The sequence below is a fragment of the Monodon monoceros genome, unplaced genomic scaffold (assembly GCF_005190385.1).
Source record: "Monodon monoceros isolate NGI ecotype Baffin Bay Population unplaced genomic scaffold, NGI_Narwhal_1 Super_Scaffold_2, whole genome shotgun sequence".
Taxonomy (NCBI): domain Eukaryota; kingdom Metazoa; phylum Chordata; class Mammalia; order Artiodactyla; family Monodontidae; genus Monodon; species Monodon monoceros.
The window spans coordinates 46,948,189-46,968,921 of NW_021703776.1; the positions used below are offsets into that span (position 1 = coordinate 46,948,189).

The 20,733-nt window shown below is 39.2% G+C and overlaps 1 protein-coding gene across 7 annotated transcripts in view; it reads left to right on the plus strand.

Annotated features, from left to right (window-relative positions):
- Positions 1–20,733, plus strand: part of PON3 (paraoxonase 3) — a 52,622-nt gene that overhangs the window by 15,888 nt on the left and 16,001 nt on the right. For 4 of the 7 annotated variants that reach the window (XR_003795148.1, XR_003795149.1, XM_029233158.1 and 1 more), the window contains exons 4-8: positions 3,076–3,241; positions 7,875–8,001; positions 12,826–13,026; positions 14,011–14,092; positions 14,337–14,465. Coding sequence is in view for 5 of the 7 variants with exons in the window: in XM_029233158.1 (XP_029088991.1) it covers positions 3,076–3,241; positions 7,875–8,001; positions 12,826–13,026; positions 14,011–14,092; positions 14,337–14,465 (705 nt within the window). In the remaining 2 variants the exon portion in view is untranslated. Of the gene's footprint in view, positions 1–3,075; positions 3,242–7,874; positions 8,002–12,825; positions 13,027–14,010; positions 14,093–14,336; positions 14,466–16,917; positions 17,087–20,733 lie in introns of those variants that run through there. The other 3 variants (XM_029233156.1, XM_029233160.1, XM_029233157.1) reach the window with 1 other exon arrangement.

Genomic DNA, 20,733 nt, shown 5'->3' on the forward strand with positions numbered 1-20,733 from the left:
ATGTTATGCCAAATAGACCTTTAAAAATAGTTACTTTACAGCTAGATTTCTTTGCTATTAGGAAATAATATTTGTAGTTCCTACTGTATGTTTCTTTTCTATTTTCACTAGAACTAAGTGTACTAAATTCTTGCTATTCAGAAAGTAGAGATTTTCATCACAAATAATTCCATGAGAAATGTTAGCTCTTTTTGCAAAATAACAAACAACTCATTCTTATAGGATAAGGATAATGTTCTTTGCTTATTTTTAATCTTTCTGTACTGCAGTAAATTCAAGTCCTTGTTCTTGGTTACCTCCTACTGCCCTTTCTTGCCATCCTAGAGCATGTTTGGAAGATGCTGATTTAGAGAGTAATTCTGTGCGATAGATATCTTTAGTGTATTTAGAGGTGCCAAGCAGGCTGTTGCTTCCTTACCTTGGGACTTGGCATGCTCTTTGCCTGCAAGATTACTCCCTTCTTCAATGTTATCGGCTAACTCCTAGTTCTCTATGAGGGCTCATCGTGGTGGCACTTTAATTCCTCAGGAAAATCCCTAACACTCTCTTTCTGGGCAAGATGACTCTTTGATGGTCCTACAGGTTCCTTGTGGTTAGGGTCTTAGATGCCACACCATATCTGATACACTTGCTCGGTGCTGCCTCCCAGGATTTCAATCCTTTTGAGACCAGGACTTTGGAATGTACATTGCCACACTAGCACCTAACATACTACCTGGCATACACAGGTGCTTGACTACTTACTGAATGTATGTACTGATGAATGAGGGCAGTGGAGGAGTTCCATGCCTGTCCACGTGTACCTGTAGTCTGTTGGTGGAAATAAGATGCCTGCACATCCAGGTGATTTTCAGTGGTGAATGGTATCAAAAGAATTGCTTGCAATCACTTGCCACAGATTCTTAAACAGAATTTCTGCCTTAAACAGAAAACCAGGCAAGTGTGAAGCCATTTCTTAGAAGAGTTTCATTCATCATGACGCTTAATGTAGGCCACGTTTGTTTGCCATGCTCTACACTTATTCCCCAATCAAATCATTTCCATTTCCAGAGCACCCAGTCGTTCTACTGGCTGTCAGTGCCTTCACATTCCCCCAAGCTCCCACGGTACTTGCTATGGTGTTCCACCTTGAGCTGCCTTCCTGAGCAATATTCTCTACTGTCAAACCTTTCTTTATGGTGTGACAGAAAGAGGCTGTACAACTAATGATCTGAGTGATTTAGGCAATTCACTTCTCTAGGCTTAATTTTCCTTAGGTGAAAAAGGGAAGGATTAGATGTCTCTGACTTTTTTCCCCCAATGTTACTGGACTTAGTGACAAATTGACTGTGGAGGGAAGGGGAGACTTGGAGACTCAATTTTCTGGCCTGATGTTGGGGAGAGCAGTGATTCCCTTAACAGAGAAGAATAGATACAAATGAGATCAAGGATTCTAGGAGAGATGATTCTGGTTTTGACCATTTGATTTTGAGCTGCCTTTAGGAAGAAGTTGGGATGTAAGCTAGGGCTCCAAAGAGGGGTTCCAGGGAAATGTGCATGTTTGAAAATCACTGGTATAGAAGAAATACCTGTAACCTTATAAATAAGAGCTACAAGGGAAGAGTGTAGAATGAGAAGGAAAGACGGATGGATGAGGACAGAGGAGGAAAGGGCAGGAAGAGAATTTAGACTAGCCCTATACAGTATAAGAGCTAGAACAGGGCAAAGGGACTTGGCAAAGAATCTGATAAGGCAGCAGTAAGCAAAGAGAGAGGCTTCCTTAGAAGACGGGCTCTTGACTGATGATGGCAGATTCGAGCTCTGGAAGCAGAAGTTTGTGGCTAGGGACATGCCGATCTCTCCTCTAGGTGTGGTGACTTAAGGAGAGGGAATGATAGAGGGAATAGACCTTCCACTGATGGGCTTCAGTGGCCAGTATTGTCTGGGGAAAGCTAGATTTCCCATAAGATTTAAGCATAGGAGAACTGTTCTAAGAAAAGCTTGAAGATATAGGTGGGGTTGTTTGAAACTGAAGAGTTACTACCCCAGGGGTTGGGGGTGGGGAAGGGAGGGACAGTGGAAGGGCCAAGAATAGTATAACTGTAAGTAAGAGAGTGTGTGTGTGTGTGTGTGTGTGTGTGTGTAAGAAAGGAAGGGGAGAGGGAGAGCAAGGGAGAAGGTAGAGTAGGAAGAAGGAAGAAGGAGGGAGAGAGAGAAGGAAAGAATTTAAACTGATTATAAGTGGAAATGAGGGTACAAGAAAAGATACAATATTGTTGATGTTGATATACATCAGAGTGATGGGGGAAGGACACAGGGAGGAAGTGGGCTGAGTTTTGTAATTGGTATAGAATAAACCAACCCCAAGTTTTGACACAATGACCTGGGATGCAGCAAAGGCCCAATACATTCAGGATGCCTCTTATTGGTTGATAAACACCTGGTTTTTCCAGGAGAAAGAGCCACTGTTCAAGTTACTGGAATGAACTTTTTACAATATTTGGAGAAAAGGATTCACATCCAAATCTTTGGACATATCTGTAGGAACAAAATAGGTCAGAAATAGTAAACTGTATGAAACTGGTTCCCCTATGTTAATTCTTGGCTGATTATTCTCTTTGTCATTACATAATATAATGGATGTAGGATGGGAGCAGTGCAATAAACCCATACACCCCTCTCTCTGCTTTGAGGAGTGTTCATTATATATAGAATAGGACTAGAAAGAACCTTCACAATTAAATATTTTAATTTCCTCATTTTATAAATGAGAAACCTGTAGTACAGGCAGGTCAAGGGACTCAAACAAAGTAATACAGCTTAGTCTCTTGCATTATGCTTTTTGGTCTAATTCCTTCTCTATATATTAAAAATTGAACATAGGTTCTTCCCATATTCCCATTTGCAATGGCTTAGATGACATTGGTAATCCCTCAGATCAGATAATGACAATACCTGACAGTGTGAAAAATCCCAGAAATCTAAAAGAAATTTAGAGCTTTGAACATTTTTGTTAGGCCTTGAGATTTTAGCTTCCATGTGAAAACGTTGCTTTGATATGTGTATATGTGCATACTTATTCTCTATATTTTAAAGGGATTAAAATATCCAGGCATGCCAAACTTTGCACCAGATGAGCCAGGACAAATCTTCTTGATGGATTTAAATGAGCAAAACCCAAGGGTCCAGGCACTAAACATCAGTGATGGTTTTGACAAAGCATCATTTAATCCACATGGGATCAGTACTTTCATCGACAAAGGTAAAGCTTGAATGCTTAAGAATAAGGGGAAAATGAAGGAAATACAAACCACTCATCCTCAACTATTCAACATGTATGTGAAAGGAGGGAAGATGCCATTTTACCATGAAGATGTATATTTATAAGATAATAAATATGTATCAAAACATTTTTTAACGTCATGTTAAAGAGGGGGAGACTAGACTGTGGTCACACCCTCTTTCTCCTACCCCCTTTTCTTCTCATCTGACCATCAAAACCATTTGGGATATTGTTCTCAGAAATCTAACATATAAACTAAAGGCCCTTTGAAAATAATCTCGTGACATTTATAAAGCAACATAAAATGAAACAATGGATGAATTAGACATTGTTAAAATTAAAAAATTCAAAAGACACCATCAAGGAAGTGAAAAAACAACCTAAAGCATAAGAGAAAAAGATTTGCAAATCAGATATCTGATGAGGCTTATATCCAGAATATATAATTTTTACATCTCAACAACAAAAAGACAAATACCCAGTTAAAAAATGGACAAAGGATCTCAGTATATCTTTCCAAAGAGATACACAAATGGCCAATAAACACATGAAAAGATACTCAGTATCCTTAGTCATTAGGGAAATGTAAATCAAAACCATAATGAGATACCACTTCACACCCATAGGGTGGCTATAATTAAAAAAAGACAGACAGTAGCAAACATTGGCAAGGATGTAGGGAAACTGGCATCCTCAAACTTTCTGGTGGGATTGAGGGCAGTCACTTTTGAATGCAGTTTGACAGTTCCCCAAAATGTTAAAGGTAGATCTACCATATGATGCAGAAACTCTACTCCTTGGCACATACCTAAGAGAACTGAAAACATAGGTCTATACAAAAACTTACACACATATATTCATAGCAACATTACTCCTAATACTAAAAAGGTGAAAATAATCGAAATTCCCATGAAATGCTGAATGCATAACCAAAAGGTGGTATGTTTATACAATGGAATATTATTCAGCAATAAAAAGAAATGAAGTATTGATGAATGCTACAACATGGATGAACCTTGTAAACATTATCCTAAGTGAAAGAATTCAATGACTAAATGCCACATATTGTATGATTCCATTTATATTAAATGTGCAGAATAGGCAAATTTATAGAGACAAAAAGTAGATTAGTGGTTGGCAGGGACCTGGGGGGGGGGATTGGGGAGTGACAGCCAATGGATATGGGGTTTCTTTTTAGGGTGATGAAAATATTCTGGAACTAGATAGTGGTTATGGTTGCACAACTCTGTGAGTACACTAAAAACCACTAAACTATACATTTTGAAAGTGTGAGTTTAATGGCAAGTGAATTATATCTCAAAAAAGCTATTGTAGAAAACAAAGCATAGTTATGAATACACTATATATGCTTTAAAACAATAATTTCCAATATTACTTTTTACTTTATAGTTTATAATTCCAGACTAACTTAATTTTTAGATATTTGTGGGTCCACAGATCATGTAGAAGATAAGAAGAATGAAACCTCACTAGTAGTAACTATTAATATGTGAAGGGAAGGCCAAATGGAAATGTTGCAAATCAAAATTTTAAAATAAGTGGTGTTTTAATTCTTCCAAATACATACTGAAGTTACAAGGCATTGTTAATTGTGAAGTTAAATTTGCTAGAGTGATTTAAATGAATAAAAATGACTAATAATTATTTCAGTCCACTTATCCAACCAACCAATGTTTCATTCTTTCATCTGCACCAACAGACTTGTTCATTTTTAAACTAATGGGTACCTTTTAAAATGCTTGAATACTATTTTACTAAGTAGGTTAAATATTCCCCTGAAATCTAATATATGATGTTTACTTGCCTAGCAAGCCCTTCTTTAAAAGATAATTGTACCTAACAATTTTATATTGCTTTACAGTTTATAAAGCACTTTATATATATTTTATTCCTCAGAATAAAACCCTGGGCCCAACCTTGACTCTTCCCCTCTCCCTGTCGCATTCAGTCAACTAGTTACAAAGTTCTGTCCAATTTAACCCTCAAATATCTCTCCAAGCTGCTGACCTCTCCCTATCCTCACTGCACCATCCCAGTCCAAGTCTCCAACATGTCTATCCTAGATTCTGCAGTGGTCCCTGATTGCACTTTCCCTCTTATACCAACTCAAGCTGTTTTTATAAGCAAGCATTATATTTTATACAAATCTGATCATGTCACTCCCTTCTGAAAATTCACCATATTGTTCCTGTCACTCTGAAGATAAACCCCAAATCTCCAGAATGGTTTCCAGGCGCTACCCCTACATATTCTGGCAACTGGATGCTCTCTCCAGCCTCAGTGGACACCACTGTCTCCCTGACTCTCTGGGCTAGTCACACTGGATTTCCTTTAGTCCTGCAGAATGCTGCATGCCTCAGGGCCTTTGCATCTGTAATTCCCTCTGCCTGGAATGTCTTTCCATTGATTTCTGGCTTATTCTTTTTCATCATTCAGGCCTCAGCTTAAATGTCACCTTCTCAGGGAAGCCTTCCCATCATCTTATTTCAGCCTGTGAACCTTGCTATATTTCTTCTCAATGAACTTCCTCTTTTAGCACTCATCAAAATGGTAATTAATGCTTTTTATTAATGTTAAAAGATAACAACCTTCTTTCCCTCTCCCACTATTGCTCTATAGTGGCTCCTTCTCTATAGTGGGCTCCTTCTCATCTCTAGATCCAAGCTTAGCTGTCACTTTTCAAGTGGGTGCAACTGTATGAAGAAGGCATATCTCCCCACTCCCATATTCTTTTATTTACTAATTATTTCATTCCTGTTTTCTTCTCTAGAATGTAACCATCATAAAAGCATATGTGACTTGTTCATTGCTGGATTCCCAGAGTCTAGAAAAGTGTCTGCAGCATGTTAGGTGCTCTGTGAACATGTGTTAAATGAATAAATGAATGAACCCTATGAGTCAGGCAGGGCGCAGATACTGATAATTTTATAGATGGAGAAATGGAGTTTAGAGACATGTAGTAAAGTGTGACTTCACTTCTGTCATTAGTAAATGGCAATGCCAGAAGTAGAACCCAGATGGTCTTACTTCTAATCCTATGTCCTTAATTCAGGTGAAATTTGGGCTCCTGGCTCTATTTAAATAATTTGAGAGTCATCACTTTTTTGCCTGACACCCAACTAGACATATGATGCTTCATTGGAGAAGGTGTAATGAGTGATCAGATTAGCCTGGGATAGTGTTAGAGGTGGGTTTTTTGTAAGGGGGGGAAGGGGAGGTGAGGGATGGTTTTGGTTTATTTTTTCTTTTTTTTTTTTTTTTTTAAGATGGGACCAGTTTACAGATTAATCCTCAGGCATATAATCAGGCTTTCAGAAGTTAAGTATGTTGTGATTGACAACTTATTTTGTTAGTGACCTCCCTTAATTATGTATTTAATTCATAAGGCCAAAACATTACACATAAATTGGCATGAATGAGAAGACAGAAAACAAAAGTCTTCTCACCAAGCATCTCTTGTATGAAAAGAGGCCTTAAGAAGGGGGTAAAGCCAGGGCAGCAATGTATTTTCCATGCTGTGTCCAGCAAGAGTGTCTTGTCGAAGGGCCATGTGAGGGCTAAATGCTACTCAGGTTCTGCTTGCCAAGTCCCTGAAACAGAGTTGCCATGCCCTGGAACAGAGTTGGGTCAGACCAAAAGAAAGATTCATCTGCGAGGGAGCACTTTTCCTTAATTCAGGTAAAGGTGCCCATGTGGTTCAGGGTCCCTGAGTATAAGCCCCACATCTCAGGGCTCTGGCTTGCCCCGCTGCATGATTGGAAACCCCATCAAGAAAGGAACTGGGGAGATGAACGCAGATCAAATCCTGAATGGGAGCATGGGCCCAGGCTCTTTCAAACTCCAGAGTGCATCTGACTTAGAACTCCTGATAAGTCAGAAAACAGTACTCTGAGAAGCTAGAGTACTGCCCCCAGTCCTGTTCACAGCAGTTCACATTCCGGTATGAGAACAGATAGGTGAACATTCCTGAGGTTGGTTATACCTAAAATTGGCTAATCTATTTTCTTCTACATTCGTATTTACATTCCATGTCTACTGGGTTCATGAATAACTAAATATCGTTACTGCAACCTCAGGTAGGTGACTTGTGTCAGGAGTTCATTCTCTACCTGGGAAATGTTCATTTTAAAATATTTACACAGGCCTGACACTTCTTGAACGTGTGTTGCAATGTAGGCAGTTCTCACAGAAAAGAATTCTCGGCAAAGCTTTGCTTGCTGTACCCACTTCTCTTGTTGAGGGGCCACCGTGGGAAACCGCATCCGTGTTTATGCACCACTGTAGTTCTTCATCTTCCTGTTAGAGAGGGTGTGCAGGTGAGGCTGAAGGGAGCATTGTAGAAACATCTGGGCTTGGCTTTTCCACTGGGTGGTGATGAAATTGCTGACGAGTTATTAACCTTCTGAGTGTCAGTTTCTTCAATAAAATGAGGATTCTGGCATTTGTTTGACTTACCTATCAGATGGGTTGTGAGGCTCAAATGCAAGATGTATAAGAAAAATCCTTGGACATGACCAAGTTCTACACTAGGTGTAATAATAGTTGCAATAGAAGCAAACTTCTTGGAAATTATGTCTTTTTTCCACTTTAGACCAAATTGTTTATCTTTATGTTGTGAATCATCCCCACATGGAGTCCACTGTGGAGATATTTAAATTTGAGGAACAACAACGTTCTTTGGTACACCTGAAAACTATAAAACACGAACTTCTCAAAAGGTATGGAATTAAAGTATTTAATTTGTGCCTCTGCTGTGTGCTTTGTTTTCTGTAGTTCACAGCCTTTGTTAAACTTTTGTTTTGAAGCTTTTTCTTCTAAAGCTTTCTAAAGGTTCTCATGGTGACACTGCCAAGCACCTCACTAGAAATTGCTGTATTCGGTATTGAATATCTTTATATTCTCCAACTTTTTGAAAGCATTTTAACCCTATAAAGTTGCTCTAATTCCATCCTCCATAACACAACAGCGCAGAACCTGCTATTGGGCTCTTTAAAACACCCACACCCTTTAGTTGTCCTGGTAGGTTGTATTCTGAAAGCCATACCCATTGGGTGTTATAACCAGCCTCCAGAAGGACCATTCCTTTGTTCAATCAAAGTTTTAAAGTAACATTTGAAAAAAGGCCTGTAGGCCTATATAAAAATTCACATTTATTAAGTATTGACTATGTGCCAGGCACTGTGCCAAAATCCCTAATTCCCTTTCACTCTCACAACTGCCTTTAGTAATAGGCATGGGTAAACAGAGACTTAGAGCAGTTTGGGGTAAGTTACTTACCCAAATTACATAATTTGTAAGTGGTAGAACTAGGGTGTAAACCTTGACCCATCTGAATTCAAAGCTGGGCTCTTAATCACTGTGGTGAACAGCTTTGAGAAAAATTGTAAGTTTTTTACTGGCTAGGTTGCCTGTTTCAAGCCTGTAACGAACAATGAAGAATCTTTTATAAAATGGATTCAATGCTGAAAGACTGGTTCTAAAACAGTAGAGGTTAATCTTTCCATGAGGTAGAAGAGTAGGGAAAGAAAAGGAAGGAAGTTCATCTTCTCTCCTTTGCTCTCTTTTTCAACAACACATTTGAATTTCTCCCCATAGAATTTGGGGGCAACAAAAGGAGAGGCAGAAGAAGTAAGAGAACTTGAAGTTGTTGACTTTTCCCATGATGCACTGTGCTGGGTTCTGAGGCTCAGTGGGGACCAGGACTGCCACTGCTGGGTGACTGAGAAACTGTGGACAAGTCACTCAACCTGTGCTTCAGTTTTCCTCAGCAAAATGGGGATTCCCTCAAAGGCCTGACTTACCTACCTGGTGATTGTGAGGGTCAAATGCAATAACATCCCCTTGTGGGAAGAGTGCGTCAGAAAGCACAGCCTGAGGGAAAACTCAAGACACAACTTCTTTGTTAGGGAGTGCCAGCCCAGGACGCAGAAGTCAGAGACCAGCCTGAGGCAGGGAAAGCAGAGTGTTATGGGTTGAATTGTGTCTCCTCAAAATGATAAGTTGAAAATTTAACCCCTGATACCCCAGAACATGACCTTATGTGGAAATAGGATCCTTACAGATGTAATTAGTTAAGATGAGGCTGTATTAGAGCTGAGTGCACCCTTAATCCAATATGATTGATGTCCTTATAAGAAGACAGACAGACACACAGGGAGAATGCGTGTGAAGATGGAAAGTGAGATTGGAGTGATGCATCTACAAGCCAAGGAATGCCTGAGGCTACCAGAAGCTAGAAGAGGCAAGGAAGGATCCACCAGTAGAAACTTCAGAGGGAGTATGGCTCTGTCAACAATTTGATTTCAGACTTCTGGCCTCCAGAACTATGAGACAGTAAATTTGTGTTGTCTTAAGCCACCCAGTTTGTGGTACTTTGTTACAGCAGCACCAGGAAACTCATATGGGAGAGAGTCTATAGCAAATGCATTGTTAAGCTAGCTACTGCTACGTGCAACTGACTGTTTGAAATCATGGGATTGCCCTCCAGCAAGCAACATAAACCTCATTTCAAGACAATCTGGCCAAGATAAGAAAGGAAGAGGAGTTTATCCACCCCCGCTCCCCATCTCTCAGTAGTCAGAGGTTTGCCTCAAGGGGTGTTAATTCCTGCACATACCTTTTTACCCATGTGCAAGGCAAGTCTGGTGATATCCTGTGCTTTGAATTTGACACGGACGCCTGGAAATGGGAGTAAGAGGCCTATAACAGACATGAGGTAAGGCGCTATAAAGGTACACTGTGGAAAGTGTGTCAGATCCTATGCAGAGCTGGTTGAAATAGTGCCAGCTGGAATAGGGCAGGCGTGGCTTTGAGGATCTAAAGAGGACCTTGAGAGGTAGATAAACACATACCCAAGCATTTCAAAGGGTAGAACAAAGTGCTATGGAACAAATTATGAGGGAATTTAACTTAATCTATGGTGATAATACTTTTTGGAAGAAGGACTGCGTAAGCTGAGACCTAAAAGACAAGTAGCCCAATAACATTGGGAGAGTCATTGTACAACAAAACCTCAAAGTATTTCCTGATTCATCCAAATTTTTCTTTCCCAAATTTAATGTAAACTTGTATGGATATAACTGAATCACTTTGCTGTACACCTGTAACTAACACATCATTGTTAACTATACTCTAATATAAAATAAAAAAATTTTTAAATCATAAATGCCACTAGAAAGGGTGGCACATTAACTTTATTGACAATATTGTGCATTTTACAAAGTTGCTGAGTAAAGAAGCTTCACACACACACACACACAGGTTCAATCTTTTTTTTTTTTTACTTTTTTTTCTAGTCATCATCTCTTTTTTTCTTTTCCAAAATAGAAATGATTTTGTTTTAATTGTTGTGAGAATGAGACTTGGTTCATTTAAAAATTTCAATGGTATTGAAGAACATAAATAAGAAAGAATAACACTCATAATCCCACCTATGCAGAGAAAATATAAAGGTCAGGATGAACTGGGTCTTGCTACAATAATAGAAAAGAAAAACCCTAGCATCTTTAATGGCTCAAACCCACAAAGTTTTGTCTTGTTTTCATACTCATGCTACATATCCAATGTAGGTGATTCAGGGAGTCAGTTTTATGGTGTCCTCATTTAGAACCTTAAGAGAGGACCACACTCTCATTTATCAGAAAAGTTGCTGGTTACTGTGGAAGAGTGAGGGAAGCATGGTGGATCTTGTACTGCCTCTTAAAGTCTCCCATCTCGGAAGCTACATAAATTACTTCATTTTTTTAAATTTTTTTTTTTAACATCTTTATTGGAGTATAATTGCTTTACAATGGTGTGTTAGTTTCTGCTTTATAACAAAGTGAATCAGCTATACATATACGTATATCCCCATATCTCCTCCCTGTTGCGTCTCCCTCCCACCCCTCTAGGAGGACACAAAGCACCGAGCTGATCTGCCTGACCAGCTCTTTATCGGCAACCTGCTGATGAGGTGGACAGATCAGAGCTTAAAGATTTTTTTCAAAATTAGGGGAATATGGTGGAGCTGCATATTAACAACAGTGGGAAATTACCTAATTTTGGGTTCGTTGTGTTTGATGATTCTGAGCCTGTTCAGAAGGTGCTTAGCAACAGGCCCATCATGTTCAGAGGTGAGGTCCAGCTGAATGTGGAAGAAAAGAAGATTCGAGCCGCCCAGGAAGGGGACTGCCGAGCTAACCACCTGCAGGGACCTGGAGGCCCTCGAGGTGGGCTGGGTGGTGGGATGAGAAGCCCACCCCGCGGAGGCATGGTGCAGAAACCAGGATTTGCAGTGGGAAGGGGCAGTGCTCCAAAGCAGTGAATTGCTCTTCGCCGATCTTCAGGCAGCAGTACAAACCCTAGCCCCCACAAAACGGTAAATTTCTTCAGCCAACCTTTGGTATCTTGGAATCTGATCCTAGTCTATCATAAACTGCTTAAGTTTGTACAATTTTACTTTTTGTGTTAATGGTGTGTGCTCCTTACCCACCCCACCCCCATTTTAGTCTTTCACTTCCAATTTTGTGGAATGATATTTTAGGAAAAATGGATTTTTAAAGAACAAAAAAAAAAAAGACTGCATTTCCCTGCTTTACTTGCATATACAGACTGGATTTTAACAGTTTCCCCAAAGGAATGTTTCTTGCTTATTACTGACATTTGGTATGTTTCATTCATTGGAATATTTCTTACTTATTTTCTACATGTTTCAAAATCCTGGGAGAATTACAGGATTTGATAAACATTTTGAAGGCAGGAAAAACCCAATTGTCTCTTCTTTGAGAGTCAGGACTACCTTGTGGTGCAGAAAGATTGCCATTGGAAAAATTGACAATTTAGATTCTCTCTGGTATGGTTAAAAACTGAATAAAAGGTGTTAGTGGAGTTTTTCTTTGGATACGCGATCACCAAACAGTTCCAAAACCTACTGCTTTTACCACTGAAATTTAAATTGTGAGATAGATTTTAAGTGTCTAGAATGCAACTGATAAGCTTTTCTTGAACTGTTAGACTTTTTTTTGAAGTAGAGTTTTTTCATGTTTAATTTGTATTTGTAAAAAAAAGAAAACAAAAAAATTTTAAAAACCTGAATAACATAAAACCAGAGCAAAACTGTTGTGCCTTCTATTTATCGTTGATTCCAGTCTTGGCAATTGTTTAAAGAAAAATAATAATAATTAAAAAAAACCTAGATTTGTTCTATCAGGTTCAGAGTGTGTTGGGAATTACAGAATCCCTCTTTCACCTGTTAAAAAAAAAACAAAAAACAGTCGCAAGTCAACAGATATAGATTTGAGGTTTATTTGTATACTTGTCTGTTTTTGCTGATTTCTGTGGAAGGGAGGAGTGAGAAAATAACAAATGGCTAAAAGAAAATCCATCAGGGCAATGAAAAGTCATGTACTTTCTGTGGAATCCTTTAATCCATACTAGTTCATGTATACTTTTTCAAACTGATGAATTTATTGGTCTTTGAGATTTAGTGATTTTAAATAGCCCATGTTTTTTTTTCTTTTCCTCTCTCTGTCTCTTTCTTTTTTTTTTTTTCTTTTTCATTTTAGTGTGAATGACATTGTGGTTCTCGGAGCAGAACAGTTCTATGCCACCAGAGACCACTATTTTACCAACTTCTTCTTGGTACTATTAGAGATGGTCATGGATCTTCGCTGGACTTACATTCTTTTCTACAGTCCAAGAGAGGTTAAAGTGGTGGCCAAAGGATTTATTTCTGCCAATGGGATCACCATCTCACCAGACAAGAAGTAAGCTCTTTTATAAATTCCAACCCTTTACCCTTGACATTTTCATGGATTCCTTCCCTGAAGAAGTGCTTACTTCCTGAGGCTTAAGTAGTCAATACATGTGTGGAGGGATCCAGCGTGGCCAGGGTTCACAATAAATGTGTGATCTTAAGCCAACCATGCCCTCTTGCACTTTAGGGTCCCCCAACAAAATGAGGGATTTTGACTCAAGGATATGAGGTCCTTGTTCCAGACTCTTATGTGACTAGAAAAGAGTATAAATGCAGGATACCTCTGCCCCTTATGAAGCTAGAAGGTCTTTAATCCCTTATACTAAGTTCAGTTACCCAAAAGTTCTTATTGGAGAGGGAGACCCAACTTAGATTGGGCATTGGGATTGTATAAGTTTCAGACTTACTGTTACACTACAACAGAATTTTCTATGAGAAGACATTATTTTATGCAGCATAAAATTTTATGAGAAACTCTTTTAAAGTGTTTTTAAAATGGAAGGTTATTTAAAAAGAAGAGTACCATGAATATTAAATGTAAAGGTGACATAATAAATAGAGATGATCCCTGTGGAAAACAACACTAAGTATTCTTCCTCTTTTTAAAAATAATTGTGACTGAGTTTCATGATCATCTGCTACTTCTTTTCAAGCACGAGTTTCTGGAAGTATAGGCTCTATTGGACTTATGAGAGGTCCACTTACCTCCATTCAATTTAAAGAATAGAGTGTGATTCGTAACTGATGAGACTGAGCCTATATGTCATCTAGAAACACAATTCCATTACCTTACGGTCATATCTCATATTCAACGCGTACTTAAAGCACTTCAAGAGTATTAAAAATACCAGTCCATTATCTTTTACTGTAGTTTAGAAAGGCACTGTGGTGGCACTTTGAGCTATTGTGAATTTGTATACTTCTTCTCCAAAATAAAAGTCAGTATCATCTCTCATTACTACTTGCTTAAATGTAAATGTTACTTACTTCAAAGGTATATCTATGTAGCTGATGTACTGGATAAGAACATTCATGTAATGAAAAAACATGACAACTGGGATTTAACTCAACTTAAGGTAAAAGTACCCTGTCTTCCCACACAACGTGTTCTATTACATTAGCTCCCAAGCTTGACCTGGGAATGCGCTCCTTGAATGAAGAAAATGAGACTGTTTTAGAAGAATGTTGGTGAGATTATGTTTGCACTTCTAAAATTCAGTAGCAAAAATCTAGTTTCAGGAGCCAGAAGGAGCTGGTGGGAGGGAGGAGGTAGGGAAGAAAGTCAAAACAATGTCTTCACTACTTCCTCTTTGTTGGAAGGTAATCCAGTTGGGCACCTTAGTGGATAACTTAACTGTTGATCCTGACACGGGAGATATTTTGGCAGGATGCCATCCTAATGCCATCAAGCTGCTGATGTATAATACTGAGGATTCTCCAGGGTCAGAAGTAAGTTCTTATACTTCTCTAAGCTCATGGGAAAAGCGGCAAGAACAATCAATTTGTTGAGGTGACTTGGGAGAATTTAGCAGGTCATATGTGATGTTCCAGGATTGAACAAATTCTGCATATGGGAAGAGTAAAGATTTGGGGCAGGTTGGGGAGATACAGCCCATTAACCGCTTCAAGTCACCTGGTGACTGTTTAACATCAGTGCTAAACAGCATATCCCATCCTTGCAAAGGCTGTACTTGCTATTGGGAATCATGGGAAAATATGAGCTTGATTATTCAAATTGACCCAGATTCCCATATCATAGTTCCAATCAGGATGTAGGCTCTGAGCAGGCCCTAAAGTTAGGCAAAGGGAGAGTCATATATGGAAACATCTTTCATACTGCCCAACAGGAAGCTCCCATGAAAGGGTTTAAACGACTGTAGTCTCATAACAAAATTAGATTTTGCCCGCAGGTTCTATTATATATGATAGTGTTGAAGAATGTCTCATTTTATAGATGTTATTTTAAGTCTCTTCTAAAATAATATCATATGCCATTGAATTTTATATGGCATTAGAAACAATAGCATAAAGCATTGCAATTTCTATAGCATTGAGCTTAAGAATAAAAAAATCTCTAGTGAATTTAAATACAGATATAAATTCTTGGCACACATACTAGGAGAGATTTTTTCACAAAAATTTACTGAGCACTTATAATGTACTAGTCTTTGTTCTAATGCTTAGAAAATAATCAGAAAACAAAACATACAAAGATCCCTGCTGTTAGGGAGGGAGAAAGACAATGAACAATAAGCATAAGAAATAAGTAAATTAGATAGTAAGTTTGCAAGTGGTAAGTTCTATGGGAAGAAAAAGCGTAACAGTAAAAGATCAGGATTACTGTGAACAGAGGGATGGCAGGTCTTATTAAATATGGAGACTAGGCTATGCCTCATTGAGAAGGTAAAGTTTGAACAAAGAGGAGAATGTTTGAATCTAGGTTTGGGGAGTTGGGAAATTGAGACTCAAATCCCACCCTGGTAATTGGCCCAGTGGATAAAGTAGAACATATAGTTATTCTGCTTCCAATATTGCTATTCTTTAGTATAAAAAAATATAAAAAAACATTTGTTTCTTTTATTAACATACTAGTCACAACTTTTTTTGTTTTGTTTTTGGCTCTACCGCATGGCTTATGGGATCTTAGTTCCCTGACCAGGGATTGAACCCGTGCCCTTGCCAGTGAAAGCACGGAGTCCTAACCACTGGACTGCCAGAGAATTCCCTAGTCAACAATTTCTTGACAAAAACCAACAACAACCAAAAAAAAAAACAAAACAAAAAAACACCCCAAAACATCAAAAAATATAAAAAGAAACAAAAGTCCAGCCTGAGACTAGAACCTGAAGAATTGTTACCCTAAGCTACCCTGGCCTCAGATATATGCCCCCCAAAGTGATACATATAACTTTTCTACAAATGCCCAACAACATCTGCTTTAAGAGAATGAAAATACGATCCATAGAATAAGAAAATTGTTTAGAGTCTTTTTCATGTCTCCATTTTCAAGTTTAATCATTTGTTTATTTTAGATAAGACTTCTTTCTTCACAATCACTGACACCCTTTATTTTTGGTGGAGGCTAATGTTTTCTACATGAGCTCCAGCTTGAGTATTTCCATGTAACAAACCTGAGATAAAGTTGTAGGATCTTCCTCAAGATAAAACAAAAACAAAAACAAAAAAAACTAAATTCTATTTTAATAAGAGATGTTGATATAGACTCATGACTCATGAAATACTAATCCTCAATTAAATCCTAATTTAATTCACGTCATGCCCTATTTGAGTGAACTTCATCCAGGCTATTTGGAAACCTGAGCACTTACGTATTTACTGATTAGCAAACTAAACTGTGTAAATCCTGTGGATCAATAACAGTACTAGGCAGTGATGTGTCAGATTGAATTCCAAAGTATGCATTCTTTATGCTTCCTTGAGGGAGGGGTCCAGCTGTGAAAACTACCATCTACTGTTCTGGGTTGGGTTGGCTGGCTAACTGGTTGTCCCTTCATTATCTTGTCCCGTGTTTCCCTCCTCATCCTGAATGCCCAGTCAAAGGCAAGAACCTTTCCACAGAGGGAGCAACACTGTTCACTGAAGATTAGATAAGAGCACTCACGGTTCTTACCTCTCTCTATAGAGAAGTCTGAACTATCAAAATTGTGTAAACCATCTGCTGAAGAATTTGGCTAATGTGAGATCACTAGTCCACTTGACTGACTAGATATCGTTAGGACACTGATACTTTCATCATCAGAAGAAAAAGAAAAGATTGAAGATGTATGGATTTTAGCTTATTGATTTCTGAGAAACATATTACTCCTGGAGTATTTGGGAAGGAAAACATCTCTGATGGCTGTTTGTTCATAGTCTACTAATGAATGATCTTCCTTGACAGGTACTTCGCATCCAGAATGCTTTGTCTGAGAAGCCCAGGATAAGCACTGAGTATGCCAACAATGGCTCAGTGCTTCAGGGCAGCTCTGTGGCTTCTGTGTACCAGGGGAAGCTTCTCATAGGCACCGTATTTCACAAAGCTCTGTACTGTGTGCTCTAGAGTCCAGATATTCCAAAAAGTCTACATATTTGGTAAAAGTATACCCTTAATTATGTAATGACTGGAACTGTAAGTAAATGACAATAAAAATAACTAAATAATAAATTTTTATTGGACACACCAATAAAAATGTGTCCGGGGGCTTCCCTGGTGGCGCAGTGGTTGAGAGTCCACCTGCCGATGCAGGGGACGCGGGTTCGTGCCCCGGTCTGGGAAGATCCCACATGCCGCGGAGTGGCTGGGCCCGTGAGCCATGGCCGCTGGGCCTGCGCGTCCGGAGCCTGTGCTTCACAGGGGGAGAGGCCACAGCAGTGGGAGGCCCTCGTACCACAAAAAAAAAAAAAAATGTGTCCGCTTTTTCTCATGGATATAAGTAAAGAAGCAGAGAGATTACATAATATCCACCTAATTGCAAGTCAAGATAGTGACAGTCCAACAAGAAACTAAACCTCTTAATTTTTTTTTATCTACCACCCCCAATATTCTTTCTACAATAAGATGAGTGAGCTGTGGTAAGTGAGGTGTCCAGCTCACCTAGGGCTCCTTGGTAACTGTGGCAAAATTAACCTCCTGCAACTGTGACGTTCTGAGCCTCCTGCAGTCCAGACCAGGAGAAAAGCTAATGTTCAAATATTTATAATTCCCCCTCTCTTCCCTCAATTGCACAAGGCACAAACTACCAATCAAGTGCCCAGCCCATGGATAAAAGCAAGAATTGGCATCATGGGACTGCCCAAAGTCCTCCTTGAACTTGCATTCTCCCAATGTAGACACAGGAAATCAGATTCTGGAAAATCTGACAAAGACAGACCACACTGCCTACTTTAAGGCAGGGCAGGGCTAATCTGATCTTTGTAACAGGTCTTTATTTGTAGTGATATCTGTATCTGAAGTGTTGTAGTCAGCTTGGCTCTGACCCAGGAGATGGTGCCTCAGGACTGTTATCCTCAGCGGCTTTAAACGGTGCTCTTCTGGTTGATTCGATAAACACTTATTAAGCAACATTCCATACACCTGGCCCTAAAGAATCTGAAATAAATAACAGTATTGTATTGAAATCTTGTCTTAAGGACCAACTCAACCTTAGTTTGATGAGAATGAATAGAAGTGTCCCTTTCTTGGTCAAAAACCAGGACAACCTTTAGGAAATCATTAACAGGACTTAGTATACACAAGCACTCCACCCCCTTCCATTTTTGTGACTTTTGCTGGGGAGTGGTTGGTTAATTTTTTTTTTTCTCTTCTGGGGATGGGGTGTTGGGGTGACCTTTTTATTTCCTAAGTCATTTTGCTCAGTTAGATGTAAGTTTTGTTGAAAAGTTTTGTAGCGGGGTAAATTTTTAGCCCAGGTAACCCTTTCTGATTTAGACAATAGGATTGCAGTTTCCATTGCTTTAGGGGATGAATGACTCAGCAAAATGTTATAGTCAGTTCTCAGATTTTAATTTTGCGAAGCCTAACCATTAGGGGGACACAGAGAAAAATAACTAGGAGCATGTATACAGCCAGTTTTGGAAAATATGTCTTATTTTCTGTCCTTAACCCTTACAACTACAAATTAGATAAAGTTTACCAGACTAGGGGGGACATGGAGATCCAGAGATGAGAAGAATAAGAGTATTTAGATGCTGGTGTGTTCCTAAGAATTTGCCCTGCCTTCTTCCCAGGCCAGTTTAGGAAAGGCTTCATGATAAAACTCCCAGAGAGATTTGGGGGATCTCATTGCCAGGGACCAATATGTCCTTTCACAGCAAGGGCCTAGAAAGTTACAAAGCTCTAGAGTTTCCCTTCTTGTAGGCACTTCCAATCTTTATGTGTTTATCTTGAGCCTCTTCCCTCAGTTGCCTTGGGAGGGAGAGGGATTGCCCCTCACAATAGATGCTGCATTTTGATGATTCCTTGTCTTTTCTTCCCCAGTCTTTCTGTTTAAATTGTCAGAGATGCAGGTAGGGATACTAGGGTGATGAAGAGGAGGTGGTTGAGCTCAGGAAAGAAAATAGTAAAGATAAACGCAAAAACCAATGTGGTAGACAGCTCCAAGATGGCGCCCAATGATCCTTAATTTCTGGTATTCATTCTCTTGCACAGTTCCCTTCTACATCAAATATGGCTGATCTGTGTAAGCAGTAGGATATTCTAGATGTGATGTGTGACTGTCGAGGCTAGGTTATACAAAAACACTTCCATTTCTATTTTGCTTACAAAAAACTGTGCATAGTGATAAAAGTTTCTGATTGTTTTAAGATGCTAATCTCTGGACTAATTTGTAATGATAGTCAAAAATGAAACAGAAAATCACAGATAATGCAGAGATCAAACAAAAGCCAAAAGTTCATTCTTTAAAAAGATTATTAAAAACTAATACACATCTGGTGAGACTTGCGAAGAAAAAGAATGACTCAGTTATCCAATGTCAGAAATGAAAATAACACACGTAGATGCTATAGATAATACAGAGATAAAAAGAGGGGTTGATGAAACACTTTGTGCCAACAAATGTGAAATTTTTATGAAAAGAACAAACTCCTAAAAAAATATATAACACCCTATTAATTGGGGTGAGGCTGACCTACTGTAACATACAAAACAAAACATACAATGCCTTAAAAAAAAGGATGATCTATTTCTCTTTTATTTTGCAGTTTTCAGGAAAGTGATTGATGAGGCAGCTTCCCTTGACGGGGCCATCCAGAGAGATCACTGATCGGAATTTTGCAGGAAAGAGAAAGCACACTCAAAACAGGGCTGTTGAGAGAAGTTCTTTTAGGGGACTATTGACACAATGGTGGGAATGTAGAAAAGAAGCTAACAAGAAAAAGTACAACACTCCATTGTTAGCAATGGAGTGAGAGAGATTGCGGGGTGTGGGGGGGGGTGGGGGCGGGAGTCCAGGGACTCTTTCCAACCCTAGGTTTGAAGGAACAAGGGGTGGAAGCAGTTACTAGAACCAGAAGAGAGTAGATAAAGTGGAGACTCTCCCAATAGATGCTCTGGTCATTGGTAGAAAGAGGCAGCTAACCTATGACAACTCAGCAGAGACAGCAGAGGGAATAAATGTCTTGACGGAACTCCCCTTCCACCCTCCCAACTAGAATCCAGAAGGCAGGGAGCTATTAATGGAGCCCAGAAAGCCTCCAGGACACAAAGCAATGGAGAGTTGCATAGAGAGTGTATCTTGAGCAAAAATAGCTTCATCTTATTGCTGCCCCATCGCCTAGGTTACTATAGTTATCTGCATGGTGGAAGGCAGGTCACCCCCATGTCTGTATTTCATCAAACTGGAAGGAGAAGGAGGTTGGTGGATGTCAGGGAGAAATACCCCATGTCTTAAGGCCTAGAACCAGGAATGGTAGTCATTATTTCTACTCCCTTACCAATGGTAAAAACTAATCACATGGCTGTACCTAACTAACTGCAAAGAAAAATGGATGATGTAATATGACTGGGGAGACATATGTTCAAGGAGGAAAAAAAGAATAAATTCTAGTGAACAATTAGTGGTCTGTGCCACAGTCCACCTTTTAGCCAACAAATATCCATCTGCACCCTTCTCTTACACATTAGTTCCCTCACCAAGAAATATAACCCCAAATTCCATCCAATTTCTGCATCCAGCTCAAAGCACAGGATCTCTGGGTGATGTTTGGACCTCTGCGT